Source organism: Barbatula barbatula, assembly GCF_947034865.1.
Source record: "Barbatula barbatula genome assembly, chromosome: 3".
In the NCBI taxonomy this organism is placed as follows: domain Eukaryota; kingdom Metazoa; phylum Chordata; class Actinopteri; order Cypriniformes; family Nemacheilidae; genus Barbatula; species Barbatula barbatula.
In genome coordinates, this window is record NC_136764.1 from 11,478,648 (window position 1) to 11,503,497 (window position 24,850).

Sequence of the window (24,850 nt, forward strand, 5' to 3'; positions counted from 1 at the left end):
ACCTCTAACAAGAGGAGTTACTAGACCTGTGAGGGGTGTACATCTTGCTTGGAGGAAGATTGAATCTTGTTTTCATCATGTCGTGCCAATCATACACCCATTATGTGGAACAAATTTGGAGTGTTGAATTCATTCCACAATCTGACCAAAGCTGCTACGCTGGTCACAAGAACCTTACAGAGGGCATTGATGAAAGTTAAAAAGGGCAATTTCTCAATTATCCTGATATGACCTGTACATAGATAATTATGCATTTGGTACATGTTTGTATTTAAATTGACTTGCAGTCAGACTTATTGAAGGTAGGCTATATGTGACCTACTGAAGACTTACTACTATATATTTTATTTGTATGTGCATTCCCTGGGATTCTGGACTTTCTGAAATTTACAGTACTCTTGCTGGAATTGACAATAGACAGCACAATATTTAATTGGAGAGTTATTAAATGAAGTGATTATTTATATTGCGTTTAATAAACATATTTATGAATTTCACAAGAACAGAAACCTTTTTCAGTCTTTGTTTTTTTCCTCTTTAATGCACAATTGCATCATCAGATATTCGGGGAAGCAACAATTAATTTCAAGAACTTCAGTTCAGGAACTTAACCAAAAGAACTTTGGACATCAGTATATCTTTGCATTTGGCCATAACGGGTTTCAAACTACAACAACGAAACCCTCCTTGTGTGAAAGCAGTGATGTCAGCCCTAATTGGAAAGTATATAGAGAAGTATATATGGAATATAGAACTATTATCATAATTTTTTTCAACAACATGCTGATGCTAACTTTTAAAGTTTTGGCACACAGGTTCTACACAAGCAGGTCGCCACTGGAAGGAGGTTTGGGTGAAACAAAAGATCCAGGAGCTCAGAAGACATCAATTTGTAAGCATAAAATGTGTACGTTTGAGTAAGTCAATGATGAAAAGTAGCAGACAAGGAAGCCACAGTTTAGATCTACAAAAACATAAATAGGCCACAACTGATTTATTTTCTCTCTTCTATAATGGGCTAAAATATTGTAAGCACAGACTTTTGTCTAAAATTTCTACAATTAAGAGGAAAAGCCATTGTTCTAAATATAAAATAAATAACATTTCTACTTTCGTTGCAAGATTGTGGTAAAATGTATTACAGGCCTATGATAGGCATAGTGTGGATGAGCGAATCGATAGATTGATGAGCATGTAGTTTTAAAAATGATATAAGCCTATCAATGATTGTTTGGTTATTCTGAATTTTAGATAGGACATGTCACATGCGTGTGTCTGGGACAGATACCACATCCTGAAATCTGATCTACGCTTAAAGTATACTGCAAAATAAATGATTTATTAAAATAAAACATAATCTAACTAAACCATTCGTTATGTAAACTGCTCACAGAACGTTTGCTCTTGTCTATTACATTTACATTTACATTTATTCATTTGGCAGACGCTTTTATCCAAAACGACTTACAAGTAGTTTTATACAGTGGCACATTACTGCAGAGCAATCAGGGGTAAGGTGCCTTGCTCAAGGGCCCTTCAGTCATGACCTGCTGGCACTGGGAGCTAATGATGTAGCTAAGCTATACATGTAACTAATGATGAAAATCTAAAATGAACTTAGAACTATTTGTTGTAATGAATTATTATGAATTTCCTACCAAAATCTAACATTGTAACGTTCATTGCATTTACATTGAGCTTGTCTTGATTCAGATCAGATTTTCAGCTTTGGTATTGTAGTTTTATTCATTTAGCCTCTTATGCAGACGGCAGTGATTTATTTTTATTTTTTATTATGCTTTTATAACAAGTACAAAACCAAGATAGAATACAAACAGTAGTACACAGTACCAAGGGTTACATTACATAAACATAAAGAAAGTTAAACTAGCTTAAAGGATTGACACCAGTGTCTTAGAGTTTTTAGAGTTCCTCGAGAATTTTAAGTATATATCAAGATATTTTCTTCGAAAATGTATACTTGTGAATATAAACGTTGGCAAGGAAAAGCAGCAAGTTAAGAATAAAGTTCAAATGATAAGTGTCTAAAATCTAATTCTCACCAAAATGCAGACGGCAGAGTAATGGCAGCAGCGTGTCACGTGCTTGTGACGTCCACGCAGGATGTCTCGCGTCGCTTGGCGCTCCATCTGTCGTACGCACGCAGCCATTAGCGGTGAATTCCTATTTTCACGGAATCAGACAGACATGAAAGCTGATGCATTTAAAGTAATGAACATTTAACCTCGCGCAATCTCCACAGAAATAGCGGAGAATGGGCTCATTTCTGTCTTTTCCGCTGTTAACAGCGCCCGACTGTTACGAGCTTCCCTCCTATGAAGAGTCGTCTGAGGACGGTTAGTCAACCTCAATATGAACGATTGAAAAATGAAGGATACATCTGCTCTATAAACATTTAGGCTACAACATTTGTTTAGACCACATCAAAGCCGTGTTGTGCTAAATTTATTTATTTAGCAGACGTTTTTTATTTAAAAATCTTTTACACGGGCTGCTAAACGTAACAGGGGAATTATATATAAAACCACATCAAGTGAACATAACGTTTTTTCATATTTTGTTCTTGAAGATTTGCTAACGTTGGGGTGATGATGTGTTGATTTCTTCATTGCAGAAGATGAAGCAGACCTTTCTTCAGAATTGCATAAAGCTAATCTGAGATTTTGTGAAAGCATTGTCCGGCAGGGGATGCGATCGAGAAATGAACAGGACAACTTTGATAGTATGTGTGTGAGTAGTATGATTTGATAAAGTTGATGGACGTGATGATAAATCATACACGTGTTTTAGGGTACAGGCACAACTGGAGTGAGGTGGTTGCTGAGATGAGGGATAAATACCCCCAATGGACACCTAGGGACTTTTTGAACCTTAGACATCAGTTTAATGTTTTTGACAGCAATGATCTCTATCTTCTTGATTTCAATAATTTGTAAGTAAAATAACTTCATTTCCAATATAAATACTACAGACGAATAGTCTCTCATTATATCAGACTAATCTCATGTCTTTTTAGTGTTTTGACTGTAGGTGGCAGCACTGTCAAACATTACAACTTGTCAGTCCTAAATGGGACAAATTCTTTTTTTAAATATTTTTCTTTCAAATCCCACAAACTCTTTGACAGCAATAAGGCGCTTGACTACAATCAGGATAACTCTTCTCCTGAGCTGCGCAGAGCGATGTTTGACAGCGTAGACACCCACCACTACAACTCCATCAACTTTGAGGAGTATCTTCAGGTAATTTCTTTTATAAATGACTTTCTAAATCAACTCATATTTGACAAGGATGATGGTCAGGAGAATATAAATATACTGTAGTACACATGGATGTTTCTTTCTCTCTCTTTCAGCTGCTGAACAATTTTCACATAGGCACACCAATACCCAGAGCGCCTAAAACTGAGTCTATCAAAGACCCTGTCTGTTTGGATATAATTGCAGACGTTAAAAAAGCAGATCCATTTGTAGGGATGTCACATAGTTTATTCTGAACTAGAGTTAAGAATAATACTTAGTAATCTAAGTACTGGTTGTGTAGTTTTGTTAAATTTCTTGTGATTTAGAGACATGTTGTATATGTTTATTTATTTCAACAACATCTCAAATTATCATCATACATGACATGAAAAGCTGAAAAATAAACATAGAAAACAAATAGGGTTTGCTTAATATAGTCAGTTTAAAGTTATTGAACATATTACTAATGATAAGAAATGGAGTCTGCATGCTGTTTAAAATCATAAAAACTATGGGCTGCTTCTGTAAGGCATGCTGTCGATTCTGGCAGTGGTGAGGTGATGCTGAGATCTGGGATGTGTAATGTTTTTTATTTTTGTGCTGTAAAACAATACAGATCCAAGTCAGTAAATGTCATTTGACCACTGTGAAAGACCTTCAATAACTTCATATTCATGTCTGTTAGTTGTGATCTTTACTGATACCAGATATTACATTGCCTTGGTTTTAAAACCATTTATTCAAATGTTTTTTTTTAATGTCAACATTTTAAATGTCTCCAAAACACTGTTCAGATTACCTGAGACGAGCAAGGGCTGCTCTCACCCACTCGTCCTTAACACTTGCACACACCTTCTTGTTGCGCTTGGTGAAGAAACTTCAAAAAAAGATTAACAAATTGTGGAGTCAAAGCATTGTCAACAAACTCATTTAGTTTTCTTTAAAAAGCTGTCGTACATGATAGGTGTTTTGGTTTGACATTAAAGACGAATGCCATTTGTACAAATGTGCTCTGTAATAATGCTTTGGGTTTCGTGACAGTTATGCGCCTCATATTTAAATGTTGGTGTAACCACTTTGTGTGGGTAGATGGGTGAACCCTGACTCATTCCTGTGGTCATCTAGTTACTCACATAATGGCATCTATACGACACACCTCGCGGGAGCTCTGCTCGATATAGCCTTTGATCAGCGCGAAGGGCAAAGGATTTCGTGTGTATTTCACACAGCAGGCATAGTTCAGAGGCCCATCTGATATGACACAGAGAAACACGCAATAACCTTATAGATCATCAGGCAGAAAATAGCATAAAATATTAATTATACATGATACAGTACAACTTAATCAGCCCTTCAATCAATCTACAGTTATTAATCAATATTTTTGAGGATTTCAATATGATATCAAACTTTTCTTCATATTTTTCCAAATCCAGACATACATTAATACATCAATTTTACAGTCCAATACTCTTAATATATTTTAATGTATATTGTCTCATTTTTTCTACGTAGGTCTCTACTTAAATATGATATTCCATCAAATCTTTTTGCTATTAAGGATCAAACAAAAATCTTCTTCTGTGAGGTAGCTACTGTTCAAAGCAATATTTGTATGCATGATTAACTTACATGCTTGAGTTTGAGGAAGAAATCTTACAAGAAGGCTGCTGATGAGTGCGACGATGACTACAGACATTATGGTAGATGTTTGAGTCAGTCATGACGTTTCCTTTTAGACGCAGGGCCTTATATACAAGTGAGATACACACCTATCATAGACCAAATCAGATACAGGGTCAGAAATGGGGACAGGAAAGCCAAGATTGCATCGCATATCCAAACCGCACATTGTGCAGCCTGATCTAAGACTTTTTCATGTCTTGAACAAAAACAATCACACCCATCCCATGTAAGCAGATCTTTCGCATATTTATGTTAAGAGAGTTTCAGACGCACATTTTTTTCTGCTTGATACAGTACGTATCATTCTTTTTTGTCTGGTTATAGGGATATTGCCTCTGGACAACATTGATTTATTCATATATCCGACATATATAAATAACCCATGGCCAAGCTTCCAATTATCAAATCAAAGGACAAAACTAATTCCCGTCCTTCTTCTCATTTCAAAAGCCTTTTTACTTATACGTCACCATATGGAAATAAATACTAATGCAATTTACGTTTCATCAGGACTATAAGCATAGAGGATTTATTCTGTATTGATTTAGAAAAAGTAAATCACATGTTTATCATCATCTACTGTAACTCACTGTATTTGTGTTTAAGAATAAAATCTTACTAAAGATTACAGGTTCAATGTGCTGCTGTGAGATTGTTGACTGACACTCCACGTAACCACAATCCTCCAATAGTAAAATTCCTGCATCGGATAGCAATACATTTTACAAATTTAAATGGCTTTTTAATTTTTTTATGTTTTAAAATTCTGTTCATGGTACGTGCGTATATTGCAGTACTGATTCAAAGTAAAAATTCCCTAAGATCTCTGTAGTCAATTGTGATCTTTCTTATATCTGTTGTACATTATTGTTGTTTTCATTGTTTGTATCACTTTGTTCTACCCTTTACAGTTTAGGATACACTCTGCACGCACACACACGGCACAAACAAAAGTAACGGTATGACTATGTTGGTTGTCAATGTTTATGCTTGTTTGTCTTTGTTATTTTGTCCATGTTCGTAATTGTTTGTCTGGATCATTATGGAATAGTAAATTGACTCACTAGTTATGTTTGCATTATAAATATTAAAAAAATAAAAAACTGTTATGAGTTATGAGATTTTATCGTCATGAGGATTGGTATGTTGGAGTATGTTGATGTGTTTATTTATTATAATTTTGTGTTATTCAGTTTACACAGAAATTTGGTCAACAATGATGTTTTATTGTGTTTTATGAATAAATTGGAATTGAATTGAAGTATTCTCATACACTTATTGACTGACAACATTTATTTACAATCTGTTTTTCAGCTGTTTGAGATTTAATTTATCAGATCATGTTACTAGACTACAAGTATGTCTGCAATTGATGACATCAATTTACACCTTATCTCATGCCGCCATGTGTGTTTACTGCAACGTGGGGATAAGCTCAACCTCTTCTTTACCATGACCCATTTAGTGGTGAGAATGACAATTTTCCCCTCTGAGCAAAAGAACAAATTAACACGCACAGCTTCCGTGACCTAGAAAACATTCAATACTGGAATCTAACCAAGAAGGGAGTTGACGCAAATATCATATATTATAGTTCATCTTGTCTGTATCATATACAGTTAATCTTTGTACATAACACAGTTCACTACTATCCTTCACAACAGAGCGTTTCTCATACATTAAAGAAAAGGCAGTGTGCCTTTCTGTCTAAACACTACGTACCTATGATGCAGTCAGGAGATAAAAAATGTCTAAATTTGGAAAACATTTCATGCAAGGTGCATTCTGTCAGCTGTGTGTTTCTGTTTCTGTTGACTGATAAATCATTTCTATTTCCAGGAAATTGCAACCAGGCTTGATATCTAATAATTCATTTTTTCAAGAATTATAGGAAGAGTTGTATCTTTTGTAATCTGTTCCCCAATAACACTATTTAAACAATGTCATCTGACAGTAAGAAATAGTTTAATGTGTTTATATGAGCAATGTACAGAAGTGTCCAGAAAAAGTCTCTCACTTACATAAAATACTTTTGATGTTAATGTAATGAACTTTGACTTGTGCTGCATTAGGAGTAGGCTTGAGTGTCGCTGAGTAAACACATATACAGTATTCACTACAACCAAATCAGTCTGGCTCAACACACAGCACACGGCTGAATAAATGAGCACTGTGACACCTCTCTCGCTTCTCATTATCTCTCTGCTTTGTTTCTTTTTATTGAGACCTTTCTCTGTGCCTGTCTCCTCTCTCCCCCGCACTCTGCTCCGAAACACGTGAATCACATCGTACGCCCCCTCTCGTCTGTGCCAGGGTGAGTGGGACTTCGCTCCATTTTCTGTGTGTGCACTTCAGTCTTTTTCACATGTTTGTTCTCAGTCTGAATAATTACCGTATGTGGGTGGATGTATAAGCTTCACTCATTTTTATTCCTTTATAATGACCCAGTGGGAGGTTAACAAATTAATACTTCAAATGATGAATCTGCAGAGGAGAGAGAGAGCGAGAGAGACAGACGCAAGACATGTCAGGTCGCCAGCCATCTCATTTATTGCTCTCCTGCGATAAATATTTGATTCTGAGATTAACATTCATGGGGTAAATGTTACACCTGGGTCCACGAAGAGAGCCTGATATCACCTGTCAAAGTGATACTCTCAGGCCAGACCTTCGTACATCGATTGGAAATGCCTGTTAAATAGGAGAAGCAATTATTGGTTGACCTTCACATGTATTTGACCTAGTTTGACCTTGTGGTCAGAGGTGAGACAGCTATATAGAGTGAATGGCCTTAATTTGAGCTATTATTCTGACAGTGTCAATTTAAAATAGTCATCCCTCAGCCCCCAGGCCTACAATTGTTTATAAGTGAAAAGCTGACATCAATTACCATTGTTATTCTCTGCAGGCACAGATCTAATTAATATGTTTATGAAACTGAAGAAAGACATGAACTATGACAGAAAAACATTTTTATTATGTACGTGGCATATAGACATTAATCAATACATGCTTGCCCAGATAAGGATATGCTTCACCAACATTTACGCATTTAGCAGACGCTGGTAGCCTACCATACATTTGTTTCTGAGTAGGCCTATGCATGTTCTTGGCATTGCTATGCTTTAACCACTGAGCTACAGGAAAGGTTTTATTTCATGTTGGTGGCTATCGCTGTCTCTATAACAGGGGTCTCCAACCTTTTTGTAAGCGAGGGCTACCAAATATCTAAAATCCTCAAACTTTAAACATGTGATGCCTTATTTTTACGCTCACAGAACCAAATTCAGTTTTCTTTCAGATATTTTTGCACTTGAATATATTAAAGCTTATAACATTGGCTAATAATAAACTTTCATGACGATGTAGCACTTGGCTGATCGGTATAGTAACAGATTTGTCAACTGTCTTGAGCATTATCGGTGGGCACTGTAGAGGGCACCTTACAGAGTTCATGCGGGCAACCAGGTGCCCACGGGCACCACGTTGGAGACCATTGCTCTATACATTACGAAAACCAAGCATTGCATAATCATCTATTATTATTTATTTGAATGCAATCTAAACTTCTTTTTTTTTGGATCCTTACACGTGACAACAGTGCTCCGACCCCGCCCTTTTCTGTTCGTCTGTACTAGAGCTTCATGCGCATGCGTCCTGCGGTTTCTACCTGTAACTGTTACCTGTTTGCACGAGCAAAACGTAAAGATACATTTATATTGTCTGCCCGCTCTTGATATTTTAATGCGCTACACTAAGTACAACGACAGGCATATATTCATGTACTTAACGAGGACATAAAGGTTGGTGAGGGAAATAGGTCAGTAAAATTAAACTAGCTATAAGCCTACATCAAACCTGTAAAGTGACGTTTATTTATGTGTTTGTTTTAATTATAATTTAAATGTCTACCGTACTAAAGGGCTTTGTACGGTTGAAACTTTAATACGAAATGTCACGAGTCAAGAAAAGCGCATTCAAAATGAACTGAGAAGGATTTGAGACATCCAGATTTCGGAGGGAACAGGTGAGTCAATCAGGTTTTATTGTATTGCGCGGTAGATTGACTGTAGTTTTTTATTCAATGTGTAATGTTCATGTAGGGTTAATTTATGTTTGTTTTGATTTTCGGATCTTGCAGGATTATTGTTTTGTATAGTTGTGCATAGTTATATACGTTTGCATATTGTTGTATGTTGATTTCAGGACAGTTTGTCTAATTGTTGTAATAGGAAACATTTTGGGTTGATGTCTGTATCCTGAAGCGAACTCTACAATTCTTGCCTTCAGGGGGCGCCAGAGACATGGAGAGTTTCATTTCGGTTTTGCCTACAATGAATTCAAGGCTTGCTTGGCCAAGTAAATCCATCAGTATTCACTTTGATACCACCAGACTGAATAAAACAGTTTTAATCATTTCCTGGTGGCATTTGTTCAGCTTTGTCATCAAAAATGCTTTTAACATTAAAATCACCTCAAAGGCCTTGGCCAAAAGCTTAAGTAGGAGATTTGTTACTGAGAATAGACAGACTGAACGCAGATCCATAAATCTGAGATAGAATATCAAAGCTGGCATTACGTTGTCATGACACGACCAAATCCACCTCCTTTCTAAAATGTGGGCAATTATCCAACTTTAAAGTAATCAAATATTTCTCATTCCGGAGATGATTTTTTGTAGTTTGTGATAAATTCCGTCCAATAAAGTCTGTGGGATGACAGCAATGAAGGATGTAAAGGACACTAAAAACAATGAATGATTATTTAAGGCCCCGGTTCCTGTGAGGAGGGGCCCTGCGCCAGAGGGAGCGCAGTTTTTACTCTATTAAAGTGTCAGTGTAAAAGTTTAGCTTTCAGAGACGTAAGAGCCTGTGAGTCCTGCATTTGCAATGAATAGAGAGATGCACACTGTGTGTGTGTGTGTGTGTGCGCGTGTGCGCTAGTAGAACTGAAGTAGTAGTGGCACAAGTACAACTGAAACAAGATCATACAGTATCTCGCTCGCTCGCTCGCTCTTTCTCCTTTGTTTTTAAATGGCTTAGTATCCATACTGGGTTTGCTATTTTTAATGTCACATTTTCATTGTAAATACTCTGATTCAAAATAAAGTGGCAGTGGTCTTTGTCTTTGTATTGGGTACACTACATGATGTCTGAGATGTTCAAACACTGTGTTGATCAATTTGACTGGCATTGGATTGATGGCCCTTGTTTAGGAAGCAGTGCTGTTTTCGCCTGGGGGCTTACGTATTTGCCGGGCAAGCATGTGCGATTTTATGGAAAAATGTGGAAGATTTTCATGCATGAACATTCATTCTGGTCTAAGCTGTTTTTTTCAGCAGGGATAGTCTTTCTCTTTTTGTCTCTCTCCCCCTTATTTCTCTCTCTTTTTGTCCCTCTCCCCCTTTCCTCTCTGGCTGTTTTTTCAGAAGCGCATGTCTGTGATAAAGCTAAAGGTGACATGATAAGCTGTGCAATCATCTAGGTCTGAGGTGCCCTAATCCCTGCCTAAACCCTGTCATAAATCCATCTGTTATCTATGTTTCTTCTCTACTCCCAACACCAAAACACAAAGCACCCACACCGAGAAGACTCTTGTCAAGATGCATTCAGCCTGAAGATTCTGTGCCCGTGTGTCTGTGTGTGTGGGGACTGGCACTTTGATTTATGGTGCAACTCTGGCCCGTGCCTCTCTGGGCCAGCGGTGTGTGTTTGTTTTGTGTTGCACAGAGGACAGCGTTGAGCAAATGTTAGCATGCTGCACAGAGCTCTAACGTGTTTGCGTAAGTAACTCTACAGTAGCAGCCACTCACAAAGAGTGTGTGTGATCGTGTGTTGGTGGGCTATTGCCCTTCTCAATGATTCATTGCGTGTACTTCATTAGAATTCCAAGCGATTCATAATTACATTGCTATATTGAAATTGAATGCAGACACTGCATGGAATTGGGTTTGTGTGTGTGGATATTTGGGAGGGTGTGTGTAAGAGGATAACAGTAGATGTTTCTATTTGAGCTGGTCTAATGTAGTGGTTTTTAATGGCCGATATTAAAGGAATACTCCACCCAAAAAAGTGTTTTGTCATGAACCCCCCCAAGTTGTTTCAAACCTGCAAAAATGTCTTTGGTCTGTTGAACACAGAGAAAGATATTTGGAATAATGTTAGCAACTGACATTTCTGGGAGATCACTGACTACCATAGCGGGAAAAATTAACCATAGCTTCCCTAAATTCTTAAAAATATCTCAATTTGTGTTCAATAGAACGAAAATATGAATATATTTTTCCTACTATGGTAGTCAATGATCTCCCAGAAATGCTATTTGCTAACATTTTTCTAAATATCTTTTTTTGTGTTTATCAGAACAAAGACAATTATACAGGTTTGGAACAACTTGAGGGTGAGTAAATGATGACTGAATATTCAATTTAGGGGGAGTATCCCTTTAAAAAGCGTTTCCATGGCGCTGCCGGAATTTTGTTTTCTCAAGCGACATACCCAGTTTTGCGCTATTTGGGTCTGTTTATGTTCTTAATTGTTTTGTGTTATATAATCTGCATTATTATGTGTTATGTTTGTTAAATGCTACTGATGTACAGTGACTATTCTCACCGGTTCACTGTCACAGGTCACACGTGACATACGACTCAAAACATCAGACTCATCCACGCAGTTGAGCAGTGTCGAATCGCAACTCACGTAAAGAAATAACCTCCGCACATCCCTTGCAGTAGCAATAACAAACTGAGATGGCGACAAAGAAGCCAAGACTGCTGCTTAATTATGTTAATATAAATTTGTATTGTTATGTTACTGTACAATAATTGTATTAAATAAAGGATTTGTTGTAATAATCTACAGGCGCTCTATTGTTTGTGAATGTGTACCGGAAGTTCAGTTGGGGTCACAAAAGTGCACAAGCGCAGTAACGTTGTTAAGATGAAACCGTCTATAAATATGAACGTTGCCGTGGATTTTTGCGTGAAAAATAAATAAATCCATTGCTCTGTGGTCTTCTTTGAGACTGTGACTTTAAAAAGTGTTCTGTGTTGGGGCCTAATTTATAAAACATGCGTACGCACAATTTTGACCGTAAAGCGTGCATACGCAAGTTTTATAAATGAGGCCCCAGCAAAGAACACTTTTTAGAGTCACAGTCTCAGAGAAGACAAAAGCGCAATGGATTTATTTATTTTTCAATGGAAATCCTCCAGACTGATTGAGGCAAAGCTGCAGATAAAGACATTGTAAGTACCGGTATTTTTTAAGTAAGACCTCAGGGACCTGTGTCAGCTTGTGTAAAAGTAGGTGAAATGTCACTGTGACACGTTTGTCCGATCACTCGTAAAGCAATGTGTATGGCTTGTAAGCATGCTACGGGTTTGTCCTGTGTAAAGTTACCTTACTTGCATTTTACTACAGTATTTGTCTAAAAGGTTTTAAAATACTGACATATCAGTCTATCACTAGTCTTTATCTTGTTTTCCAGTAAAAAACTAGGCATAAATGTTAATGGAAGGGAACTTTAAGTCGGTAATACCCGCTGTGGTAACACTTTATAATAACTTTCTTTAATAAATCATTAACAATAATGCTTAACAAATCATGAGTTAATTGTGTTCACATAGCTAGAAATATGAGATAATGTGCTTGTTAATGTTGACTAATGTAGTTTTACTAAGCATTAATGCTAAACAGATCATTAGTTAATATTTACATAAGTAATTCAACTTTCAATTCATATGATCATGCACTTTTTAAAAAAACTTTTCTTTGTACTTATAAGTACTTTACAAACTATTCATTTAACCTATTATTCATCATTTCAACTCTGTAAAGGTCGTATTTGTTCTTTGTTTGTTGTGTTGACAATCTTAACAAACACATTAACTCACGTTTCTAGCTTTTTGAATATATAGTAACTAATGATATGTTAAGCGTTATATAATGTTTGTTAATTATTTAGTAATTAAAGTTACTTAAAAATGAGTGAAACCAAATCAGTAAGCAATGGTGTTATAAATTTGGCTTAATTAGATTAAAAAAGTATTTTACGCTGGTACAGTTAATGCCCATACATGTTCAAATAAATGTCATGCAAAAGGTAGGATTTCATTCTTACAGCTGGCATATTGAGTGTTTTGATTTCTCTCTTTGGGAGGAGTGACAGAGGAAGAGCATGTTGTATGTAAAGGAGACATCTTGTTCAAAGAGCCAGAAAAATAAGCAATGGTTTTGGAGATGGTTAGAGGGGCCAAGCAGTTATGCGGTTATGCATTATCCTCCTCCGTACGAGTGCAACAGAGGTTAATGTACTTCATCTTTACATCACTGCTCTATCTTCATAGGCAATTATAAAATCCATAAATTAGACATGCTGCCAAGAGGTCGTTTACGTATTTCTCTGCCTGTCTCCGTGTTTTATTACTGGACACTCAGCATACATGTAAAACCAGCATGAGTTTATGTTGGATTAAATTTATGGCTGATTTTACAATAACCCACAGAAACATTGCAAAAATGCAGACCCAGCATGAATCTTGATGTTTTTGGTGAGAAATCTGTTAGACATATACTATACTGTACTGTACTCCTAATGCTAGCTTCAGCATAATTAAATCATCCCAAAAAATTCATAGAGGGGGCGTATGATATGTACAACTTGGTGACTGACGGGTGTTTGAAGTCCGCCGAGTTCGGCTCAGATTCCATGTGGGCTTATTCGTGGGGAGGGTGGGTATACCACATTACAGTGACCTTTTATTTTCCAGCATACATGCGGGAATTTTCTGAGGCTCCTGTCACTCTGTAAGAGTCCACGGGTGTTTGTCATTGTATGTGCATGGCAGAGAAACAAAAAATGCATGCTAAGTGAGAGACACACAGCAGGCATTCCACAGCAAACTGTCACTTCCTCCTCCTTTAGCTCACACAGTGTGGGCGGCAGCTTGACATCTGTGTGTATGTGCAGCCGTGAGTGGGTCACCGTGTGTCTGAATACGTGTGTGTGGATGTGTTACTGATGTGTGCAGGAAAGAAGTTTTGTTTGTGTATAAAGGACCATGACAGAATGTATATTCTTTGATGTCACTCTATCATGTGTTTGTGTGTACTGAAGCTGAGAGACAGCGAGCGAGACAGAGAGACCTGTATAAATAGAGGATATGTCTGTGATGTGTGTTAGCAGGCTAAGAATTTCTATAGGCTACAGTATATAAGAGTCAGTGAGCTGTGGATGAATGAATGTCACAAAAACATGTCCAGGGGTCCCGATTTCTCTCTAGAATCAAAAGAACTGTAAGACATTATATTTAGTATGAAATGGGGGCTGTTTTGGGGGACTATAATTAAAAATCATTTACTTTGTTTTCATTAAAATTTAATCTGCAATTCCATATCGCAAGCTCTGTTTGAAATGTAATATTGCAAAAAATGGTGCTAGATAAGATGTTATTGGCTCGTAATCATATAGGGGAACCACTTTAAATGCTATAAAGAACCATAGTTTCAGTGGTTCTTCAGAGCTTGTTCAGCATTTTTGGGGATGACAGAGGTGCTCTATAAAACCAGTGAAGAATCATACAGGGGCTTAACGGGTTTATACGGAAGCTGCACTATATAGCACCTCAGTCATCCCAAAGAACCTCTGAAGAACCTCTGAAGAACCACTGAAGCACCAATATATGGTTCAATATAGCACTTTAAGTGGTTCCCCTATGATTACGAGCCAAGAACCACTTTAAGCGCTATAGCACCATTTTGTTTAGAGTGTGTATATAACTTGGGATGTCAAATTTCTCTCAAAATCGTATCCGACGGGCTGGGTAAATGTATTTGCTTTTTCATTCTAATAGACGAAATAAATGCATGCAATGTACATGAGCGCGACCGGAGATGACAGAAAAAACATACAGAGAGCAGCGGATTTATTTCTGCTTTGACAGATGTGAGACAGTGCCGAACACTGTATGCGTGTGTTAGAAATGGAATAGTGAGAAAAAATTCTGCTTGGTACGTTTTTCGTCTTTAAATCAAACTTTTAGGTCTTTAGGCGGCATAACTTAAATCCTGCCTGGCTTGCGCGCTTCTCAAAATGTTTACGCATCTCTTAACAGTCTCTTGTGGCTGTTCATCAAACGCCACAAAACAAAGCCAAAATAGAAGTTCACCGAAAAGCTGAAGTCTAACTTAAGACTTCAACACCGCGACGCTACTCTCCCATTGCGACACTCCCTGTTATTGCCTAGGACAAAAATGTATCAATTGCTAACATCTAACTACAATAAAAATCTAACTATATTGCCACCTATCAGTGCAACTGGGTAACTACTACCTTCCATGCATAACCTGTGTTACAGTAGCCTAAATTTATTTGACCTGAACCATCATTATTATAGTCTTACCATTGTGAATTGGGGTAAAATAATGAAGTCAGTTTTGAACACTTATAAACAATGAACAACAAAAAATTGCATTTGCAGCAGAGGTAAGCTAACTTTTTAGTTTTTTACCAAGTATTTATGAATGTAAAAAGTTTAAATTAATTTAAATTATTAAATTATTTATATTATTAAAATTATAATATATTAATTGTAATATATTTGTTTAATAAATATATTTTTGGAATGTGGTAAACCTGCTAAATTTTGATAACTTTAAACTTTAAAGAAATATTTACTTAACTTGATTTTTGCCTAAAGAAAATATACTGTTTTCATTTTATTGATGGGTGAAATATGACCCAATCCTTTTCTCAGCAGGTTTTGTGAGACGCACCGACTGTATTTGTCTCCCTGTCACACACCGACAGGAAATGACATTGAACAGGTTTAATTGTCATGTAATGTTTGTCTATGGTCATACTATGAAGCACCAAACCACAAACCCTAAACCTTAATGATACACTGTAGGGTACATGACTGGACTATGCGGTAGCCTGATACTTATTACTGCAAGATAACGCAGGGCTTGAATAGGGACTGTAATCCGGTCGTAATTCGTGTTTGCTCAGCACAGATGTGCAGCCATTGTCATGAATGATGACAGCGACAAGAGACCACCATGTGGGCGCATGACATTCAAGGGCGCATGACAATCATCCTAAATGAAATGAGAGATTACTTCGGATTAATGGTCTAAAGAGAAACGTGTCAATGAGAAGCAGAAATATCATAATGGGTTGTGTGCGTGTGTGTATTTGAACAAGATCAGAGACATGATCATTTCACTCAGGCTGAGGAAAAGGCCAGATTGAATCCTTGGTGATATTCACAGTACAGTAGACAGAACAAAAGTGTTTCACATTATGCCTGGTTTCAGAATGTGTGGGTAAAAAATTACAGTTGTTGTGTGATATGTAAATAGAAATAAAGAGCTTTTAGACAGTAATAATACATGTAAAGAAAATTTAAGGTTTTGCCTGCAGGGATTATGTCATGATTCACTTGACCTCAAGTAGGCCCTGTTCAACACAAAGAAAGATATTTAGAAGAATATTAGCAGCTGGTAGACAATAAATGGTAGTTAGGGTGCCTCAGTTGCAATTTCAGTTGCTAACATTCATCCAAAACAAAGAAACAAAGAACAAATAAATGTATACAGGTTTGGAACAACTTGAGGATTAGTAATTCACGACAGAATCAACATTTTTGGGTGGACTGTCCCTTTAACCAAGCACAAATATATGCCTGTATAATAAAGGGGAACATTTGTTTGTATTTTATATTCGCTGTCCTTCCGAAGCTTCAAATCTCCAAATCCAAGTTTTTCAGAAAATATAATTAAACACTGTACTTTGTAAATGATTAATGCTAGTGTCAAAGGTAACAGGCACTTTTTAATAGTTTTTATTGGTTAGATATTCGCAAAACCCTGTGACAAACATATAGGGTGACTAAAATTAATGATGGCAAAAAATTTAAATCCCGAAATATGGAGATACAAGGTTTTAGAAGGACAGCAGTGAGATTTAATTTGTTCATAAATAATTTTAGGAAAACATTGTTATGTAAGGAAACATGTATATTCCAGTTGCTATAGCTAGTCACTATTCATTTCCACCGTAGCTCTTTGGAATTTACTGGTAAAATCGTTGTGATGTGACATGAATTTTCCAAGTGAAAAAAATAATGTATTTTCCAAAATAAAACCCTATTGTGTGCAAATACAATTGTTAGTTAACATCAACTATGTGTGTGTGCGTGTGTGTAACACATGTGAGTTTATTTTGGATCAGTGCTGCTGTGGTTTGTGTGCTCCCCTAAGACCACATTCCGGTTTCTCAACCGCTTGCCAGCTTCAGTTGAGATGGAAGTGTTATTTGGTCTGACTAGAAATGTGGGACTTAAACCTGGCCTGTTTGTGTGTGCACGTTTTGGCTGATCACACAAAAATGTTTAGTGGCACCAGCGTACACTGCGCTTTTACTTTAGCGTGTGCTTTCTTTATGAGTGCGTCTGTGTTTGGGCCTCCATATGGAGATATTTACTCCGATGTCATGACACTGCTGTGGAAAATCGGTTTGTAGATCTGAAACCACAAAATCTGTGCTGATCCAGCCTTTGTATCTCACAGGTACTCCCACGTACTCCGAAGAGAACCGCAGGGGGCGAGGCCGTGCTTTGTTACGTCCCTCCCTTCAGGAAGAGCCGGGACAGGGAGTGGGAGAGCGGCTGAAACCTCTTTCTATCCCCCCTTCTGGGCCGAGTGAGGCTTTAAACACACACTGACTAGAACAAAACAACCCTGCAGTGATCTGTCTCTCCTTCTTTCTCCTTTTCCTTCTCATTGATTCCGTAGGAGCCTCCATGCAACGGGAGATCAGACCAGAGTGCGGATTGGAAGTAAGCACTGGAAAACATGCTGACCCCAGACCACATTTACCCACACCCATCCGCAGATTACAAGCCCCTCTGTGGCCGGGGCATGCCATCGACATTATTAATGGCTGCTAAAATGTGGCTACCTCAAGGTCCAGAGTAGAATAAATATCATTCATCACCGGCACAATTCAAACACGCAAGACAGATGAGTATTAATGTACATTCTTTTAGGCGGTGGGGATAAGTGCAGCTTGTGTGTATACTTGGAAGAGATATGTGTAACAAGAGGGGGAAAGTGAAATATTTTGACTTCAAGAGAGGACGTAGAGGGCAAACACGCTGTTGTACCAAAGAACATTTAGCGTTCTAATAAACGGGTTATAAATAGCCCATCACAACTTATTCACACTTCTGAAAAAGACACCACTTTGGGACCAAACTTTGATTGATTTACTTAAGGGGGCGCACAGTTGTTTTTCTCACATTTAACAAGGCCCCCAAACCGCTTGTCTGCTTTTCATCTGCACATGTTCGGTATAGAAACATCTATTCAGTATGCTGGATGATGTCATATAAGCGATTGCTCATCTGCAACAAGTTGCTAAAATGTCGGATGTTGATGAAATTTATTTTGACATTAATGGTTTAGAATGCATGTCTATCTGCTCTTTTTAATATTTATCACATGTTTGTACACAAATATGACACAGCTATACAAATAGTGTAATGCGTTCCAGATGAGATTTCTGCAGTGCACATGTGCTTAATTGTCTCGGTTGTCTCCGTTGTAAGAGACAGCAGTGGTAGTGAAAATGTTATAAAAATATCCTATTTTATCAATAGCTGTTATCAGTAGCATTGCATTCATTGGCAATTGTGCATGGTTATACCATAGTACTTCAGTAATTGTTTTTACTTTTCTAAGAACGCAAAGAACGGTCAGCTGTGGCCTAATGGTTAGAGCGTTGTGCTTGTGATCAGAAGGTTGCCGGTTCTAATCTCAGTGCCAGCAGGTCATGACTGATGGGCCCTTGAGCAAGGCACCTTACCCCTGATTGCTCTGCAGTAATGTGCCACTGTATAAAAAAACTACTTTTAAGTCGCTTTGGATAAAAGCGTCTGCCAAATGAATAAATGTAAATGTAAGAACGGACCTGTGTTCTTATGGAGACCGGTTTTGCAAGGAAGCCTTAGAAGAACGAACTTAGATGGACGCGCTGCAATGACTTCTGGGACTTCCCTAGAGGATTCATTAGGCGAATGGACGCACTTAAAGCGACGCATCCTTCCTTGATATCGAGAACACATCCAGGTACTTTCATGCGGTCTCTGTTCTTGAGTATTGGAACTGGACGTTGATGGTTATTGATGATGTAGAGCGAGAACACGAGGACACCAGATCGCTGAAGAATGCATATTGAGAAATGGCCTATATAATTTTACCAACAAAAAACTATTACAATAGTGAAACCATGGTAACCACAAATAAGTATATTTTCCTACAGTCAGTAACTATAGTTTTAACATGGTAATCAAGGTGAAACTATTTTTTACAAATGGTAAACAATTCAGCACAAAAACATGGTTGTTTCACTTTTACTATTATAAAACCACGCTTAATTTCTTTCGGATGCATTTAGCTAATGCTCCCTGAGCATACCATGCTATTTCCATTATATTTTAGCCTACTGTACCATGGTTTTACTATGCCATAATTAGTTATACTGTTCAGCTCTTTTACTGTTTAAAGTTTAGTTTGAATCAGAAATGTTAGCTGTAACCAGCGAAATTGCAGCCAAGCCCAGACTCCTGAGCACAGGGTTTGAGTACCTTTTGTGGACTGTTCCCCCAAAATTGGTCTAAAGAATTTTAATGGATTCTGGCAAATGGGAGCTAATTGTAGCGGTAAGGAAAGGTGGAGGGAAACAAATGGACTGTAGAAAGAGTCAAGTTTCAGAGAGGCACACTAAGGAGGATAGACACCATTGCAATTAAATGGAAAGCGAACTCTAGGAGAGCCGAAGGGAAGGAGCGTATGAGAAACAGTAGAGTTTCAAGTCCAAACAGAAGGCATTGCATTCCTTAAGTAAATTGCTGTGGTGGAGAACAAAGAAGATGCAAAAGACGTCTGTCAGGCTTTGGACTTTGAGATGCTGTAAATCAAAATAAGTTATTTTCTCTCTCTTGTGTGCTCCTGTTGAACTTGTGATGCATATAATATTTAATCCTCTTTCAGTGCTGTCATAGCTGAGTTGCCTGTTTAGGGGATGTTTTTTTTCTAATTGTGGTTGTTGTTCTTTATTTTTAGCAGTGTTGCTTTGCAGAATGAGTATAAACATAAATAATATTCAAAAAGTTGTGATGGAACAGCTTAGGTCTCCAGTGAACCTTACACTTTTTCCCTGTTTTAACCAGGGAAAAACAACAAGCTAGTATTTATATTCAAGCGATTAGTTTATGTTTTTGTGCAGCCCCTCCCACAGCAAAATTGTATTGGTCCAAAATAATACTTGACGGCTGTCTACAGTGTACAATACAACACGTGTTTTCTTACTCTGGGCTGTGTGTTTTTTGTGCATCATTTCAGCTTATATTGAAAACTGAAAAATAATGAATGATGAAAAAATAGCATCACAGGTTAGGTCAGTGTAATTTGGATAAAACATTTTTACTGGTTGCTGGAGACATATGGGGCATTAGGGCCCTGCTGAGCTGCTGAGAGGTATTCTTAGAGGCGGGTCTTATCTAAACTCTCGGAGGCTTGAAACTTGGTCCTTCACCTTGCCAGGTCAGGCGCTGAAAGGGGATCGGCGGGCATCATGGGAACCGAGCGAGTGGTGGAGCCAGAGGGGTCAGCGGATGACCTCGCGTTGCGGCTGGGCAGGCCGCTGACAGTCAGACGAGACCAAGACCACCAACAGGTCTATTTTCACAAGTTATGCACACAACATTGTGCTGTAAACAACAAAATAAACACAATTTTATTTTTTATTTTTATACTGTTTTACCCGTTCATGTAATAATTTCCTGTTTTTTTATAAATTTATATAAATAGGTATAGGATAATGCAATGTAAGTCGCTTTGGAAAAAAGCGTCTGCCAAATGCCTAAATGTAAATAATAAAGGTTTTTGTGTGTATTTGCTCTGATTTACTTTTATTTTAAACTAAAAAAGTTCCAAATTGCCATCTTAATTTCCCCTTAACCATGTATATATAAAATATACATGTTAAGATTAAAAAGTTGTAATTTATATGAAATATGTAACAATTAAAACAATTTTCAAAATATGTGCATAACATTTTAATTTTATTTGGTATTTCTAATTCAAATTTGTGTAATACAATTTTAATGTTTTGGATAAAATATTTTAGGGTTATTCCATCTTATTTCAAGTCTTATCAAGGATCCAAAATTGTGGTTGGTGGTTACACTTTCACCATTAACTATTAACTATATTGGTTGTATATTAGTATGCATAAAACACATATTAATGCCCTATTCTGCATGGCCTTATTCTACATCCCTTAATCCTTCCCAATACATAATCCGAAAAACTACCATATAAGCAATACTTAGGGGTTTATTGAGGCAAAATGTCTTAGTCGATAGTTAGTTAATAGTGGCAATGGGTCCCTATTCTAAAGTGTGACCTTGTTGTTTATGCATTAATCTCTGAAAACCTTCGTCCTGCTCAATCTTTTTCTCTGATCAAAATAAACGAATTTGCTTTCGATTCAACCAAAGAAAGGCATACTACAGGCTCCTCTGAAGGTCACAGTAATACCAAAATAATTTGTTTGTTTATCAGCAAGCGTGCCAGCATGATTACCGTACTAATTACTGCAGTCAGTGCATAAAATATTACCAAGTGTGAGCCACTCATGCTGCAATATTCATATCACAATCATGTTATTACTGTAAACGTGGCTCACTTTGCTACAGCAGTAATTAAAAACTGCTCTGATCACACGTATCTGTGGCAGCTTAGCACCGCCGCACTGTCAGTAATTAACACTGCCGCCCCATCTCTCGATTTCTTAATGAAATCACTCAGACAGATCATGGATTTCTCATTCATCTCAGCAGACCCGGCCCAGGCAAGTCACCTTCATAGCAAGTCAACCATGGGAAAACTGTAAGCGCGATTTAGAAATCTCTCCATCTTTGTCTTTCTCCTTCCCTACTTATCTAGAACACTGAAATCGATGCTAACATTGAAGCTGTACTTTGAGCAAAGCTTTGCGGGTTGTTCATATGGACGTAAGAAACCATGTAACGATAGAATGATATATGAATGGAGTTCACGGTGTAGCTATTGTAATTTTTGGCCAATTGACTTGGAAAGGAGAGACTTTTCCATGTTCCAGGCTCTGCTTAAAAAAATCTAAATGCCAAGATGAACAGATGGGATAGGGCATTGTGGACGGAATTCTGTACGCCGATATGCGATATTTACATATCTAACTAGGTAGCCCACGCTCCAAGATCCAGTCAGCTGCTGTCTCAAGAACTCAAGCCCCACATCCGATGATTTATTAGGGTCCTGGCGCTGGTGAAACCTGCTACCTGGCTGCTTTCCGCACCGCTCTGCATGTGTGTGTGCTACACAAGTCAGTTTGTTATTTGGCATGTGTGTGTGTGTGTGTATGCGAATGTCTGTTCATTTCCATATGTCTGTGTTTGCTTGTCTGGGTGTCTGTGTGTGCATAAGTCTGCATATGTTTATGCTTTTGAGTGCGTGTAACCGAATGCGCTTGTCTGAATATGACCTCACGTAGTGTGCCATTGGCACGGCAACCCTTTTGAGACAATAAAATGGCTCACCGTTTTCCAGCACCTGCTGCCTGGTTTCTACGTCAAACTTTTACCTCTTAGCACCATCGAACGTTGATTCGCGGACAAATGGCACAGGACGTTTAAACAAAGAGATGTGAGGCGCAATTTTGAATTCATTTATGGTTTGGGTTAACGCTAAACAGTTATGGCAGCTCGCTTGGTTATATGACACAGTACAGTATTCCATGACAAATCTCATGTCCCGCTGTTTGAGCAATGGTATACAGAAGTCACAGAGAAAGAGGTTATGGAGCTTTCTTGAATATCAGAATATTGTAATGTGTTTTGCAGTCACGGTTGACGCTCTCTTTCCCTTTCATTTCACATTAATGCTGTTTTTTCGCTTTCCAGACGGCGAGAGCTGCCCGGTGTGATGGGACTGTAATGCCTTCACCATTCAACTGCTTACTTTTGAGTTGCTGCGCTCTTACAACTAGATTCACAGCCATTGTGCCACATCTGAAGCCTGCTTAACTGCTGAGGGGTTGTGGCTGGCACTAGGCTGTTATTTAAATTTCTTAAGAAGTAAACAATTGGTAAATAGCAGCCGCACTACAGCAAACCTTGAAACCCTGTGGCTCACCGTCCACACCATTGTGGGATGTTTGCCAGTGGAGGTCTGGAGAAATAAAGAACCGGTAGTTTCCTTGGTTTAAGAAGCTATCACACTTTGGGATTGTTGATATTGTGGAAGCTTGTTAATGTCCTTGGTGTTCGAAAGCCCTCCAGTGCTGTTAAGTCAATGAAAATTGGTGGACATGTGGGATGGAGTCTTCACAACAGATGCCCTGTGCAGTACTTTGGGACTTTGTGTCAATTTACATAATAACAGCCCAAACTCAATTCAAGTGTAAGATACATTGATTGTTGGGTATCTGATGGCGTATTTGGGAAAACATGAGGGACTGCAGGTGATTAGGAGCTCTTACGCTATCCATTGATTTCTATTCTGAGAGGGGAAAGAGCAGTTGAGATGGTAGAGAAGCCTGATAGCTTTTTGTTTGATTTGCAGTCTGGAATCCATTCACACACTCGAGGGAAGGGAACGGGACTCTATCTCGAACAAAAAGGTTTTGGGAGAATTGTGCGTAGAGGGAGAGAATAGATGTGATTCATTCCTCATTTTTATCAGAAAGAGGAAGAACGTTATATGTGAAATGATCAGCGAGGTCTTTTGGGTAGAAAGACGGGCGCATTCAAACAAAGAATCTTCTCTCTTCATTTGGCTCCTTTGAATTTTTATAGAAACATCTAGTAACCATACATCTTTATGAAAGATTGAAAACCAATCAATCTCTTATTTTATTTCACTAGGTCACATTTCAATCGTGGGAGCTGAGAGTGGAATAAATGCCCATGTTGTATTTACGGCACGTGTGAAGATTTGTAGCCTCTTGCAGATAAAACAGCCAAAATATCTCTTCTTCAGTTTCTTTGTTCCTTTATCACAAACACCCACGCACTTCACCAGACTGCTGAGCCCATCCTTTTAATTTGGCCCGCCTGCATTCGTATTTTATACATCCTCAACTACATTTTAACAATCTGTCGCTCATTGGGTGTTTGCATATGTACAAGATGTGCACATTAGTGCAGAGTGTCGTCTGATATGTGTATACATTGTCTGGAAGATTCCAAGAGGCCGTATGAGAGACGGGGTGTACAGAGAGTAGATGGCGTCCCGTTCGAAGTTGCCAATTACTGACCGCAGTGTCCCTTGGGGGTGCAGGGTGCACTCTGTGTGGAGGCCTGTGTTAGCATCGCACAATACAGATGTGTGGGCAGATGCCATCTGGGGCTCGGAGAACAAAACAAAATGTGGGGGCGCCGTTCAGGGAATTCAGTCGGGAGACCTGAGAATCAAGGAAGAGAATGGAAAATGATCTGACGGTAATCAATCAAACAAAAGTGACACAAATGACCAAACACAACGGCCTCGAACACACAACCCTCCTTCAACGCCGCCTGTGGCGATTCTCCGCCCACCAGCTATAACGCGATCAATAGGCCTTCGTCGATGAGCAGAAGCGATTGGTCGGTAATGCTAAAAAGCGGGTCGCCTCCTCGCCAGCTAATTGGGCCTTTATGATTGCGCAGTCTTTCGTGCACATCGAGAAAATAAAACGCCATTCTCTTCGTCAAACTGAGTGACAATCGATGTTGGGCAACGCCAGATGCTCCGCCCGAAGTCATTATGTTGGGCGAAATGGTTTCGACGGAGCAACGGCGTCGCCACAAAGCG

At 38.2% G+C, this 24,850-nt stretch overlaps 2 protein-coding genes across 4 annotated transcripts; one reads left to right on the forward strand and one right to left on the reverse strand.

Annotated features, from left to right (window-relative positions):
- The first annotated feature begins 602 nt into the window (after positions 1-602).
- Positions 603-4,264, forward strand: LOC306892663 (uncharacterized protein). Of its 3 annotated transcripts, XM_079453857.1 has the most exons (6): positions 2,076-2,176; positions 2,264-2,357; positions 2,636-2,743; positions 2,812-2,953; positions 3,149-3,263; positions 3,377-4,263. In XM_079453857.1, the coding sequence occupies exons 2-6, from the start codon at positions 2,276-2,278 to the stop codon at positions 3,515-3,517; spliced, it is 588 nt and encodes a 195-aa protein (XP_079309983.1). In that variant the 5' UTR covers positions 2,076-2,176; positions 2,264-2,275; the 3' UTR covers positions 3,518-4,263. The 3 variants fall into 3 exon arrangements, with proteins under 3 accessions (XP_079309984.1, XP_079309983.1, XP_079309982.1); XM_079453858.1 differs by lacking the exons at positions 2,076-2,176; positions 2,264-2,357; positions 2,636-2,743 and adding exons at positions 603-723; positions 816-892 and having other exon boundaries at positions 3,377-4,264; XM_079453856.1 differs by having other exon boundaries at positions 2,093-2,357; positions 3,377-4,264.
- Positions 3,728-5,171, reverse strand: ccl20l (C-C motif chemokine ligand 20-like). Its single transcript, XM_079453860.1, has 4 exons — positions 4,896-5,171; positions 4,397-4,514; positions 4,063-4,140; positions 3,728-3,863 (listed from the first exon to the last, which is right to left on the reverse strand). The coding sequence occupies exons 1-4, from the start codon at positions 4,960-4,962 to the stop codon at positions 3,773-3,775; spliced, it is 354 nt and encodes a 117-aa protein (XP_079309986.1). The 5' UTR covers positions 4,963-5,171; the 3' UTR covers positions 3,728-3,772.
- Positions 5,172-24,850: the final 19,679 nt, after the last annotated feature.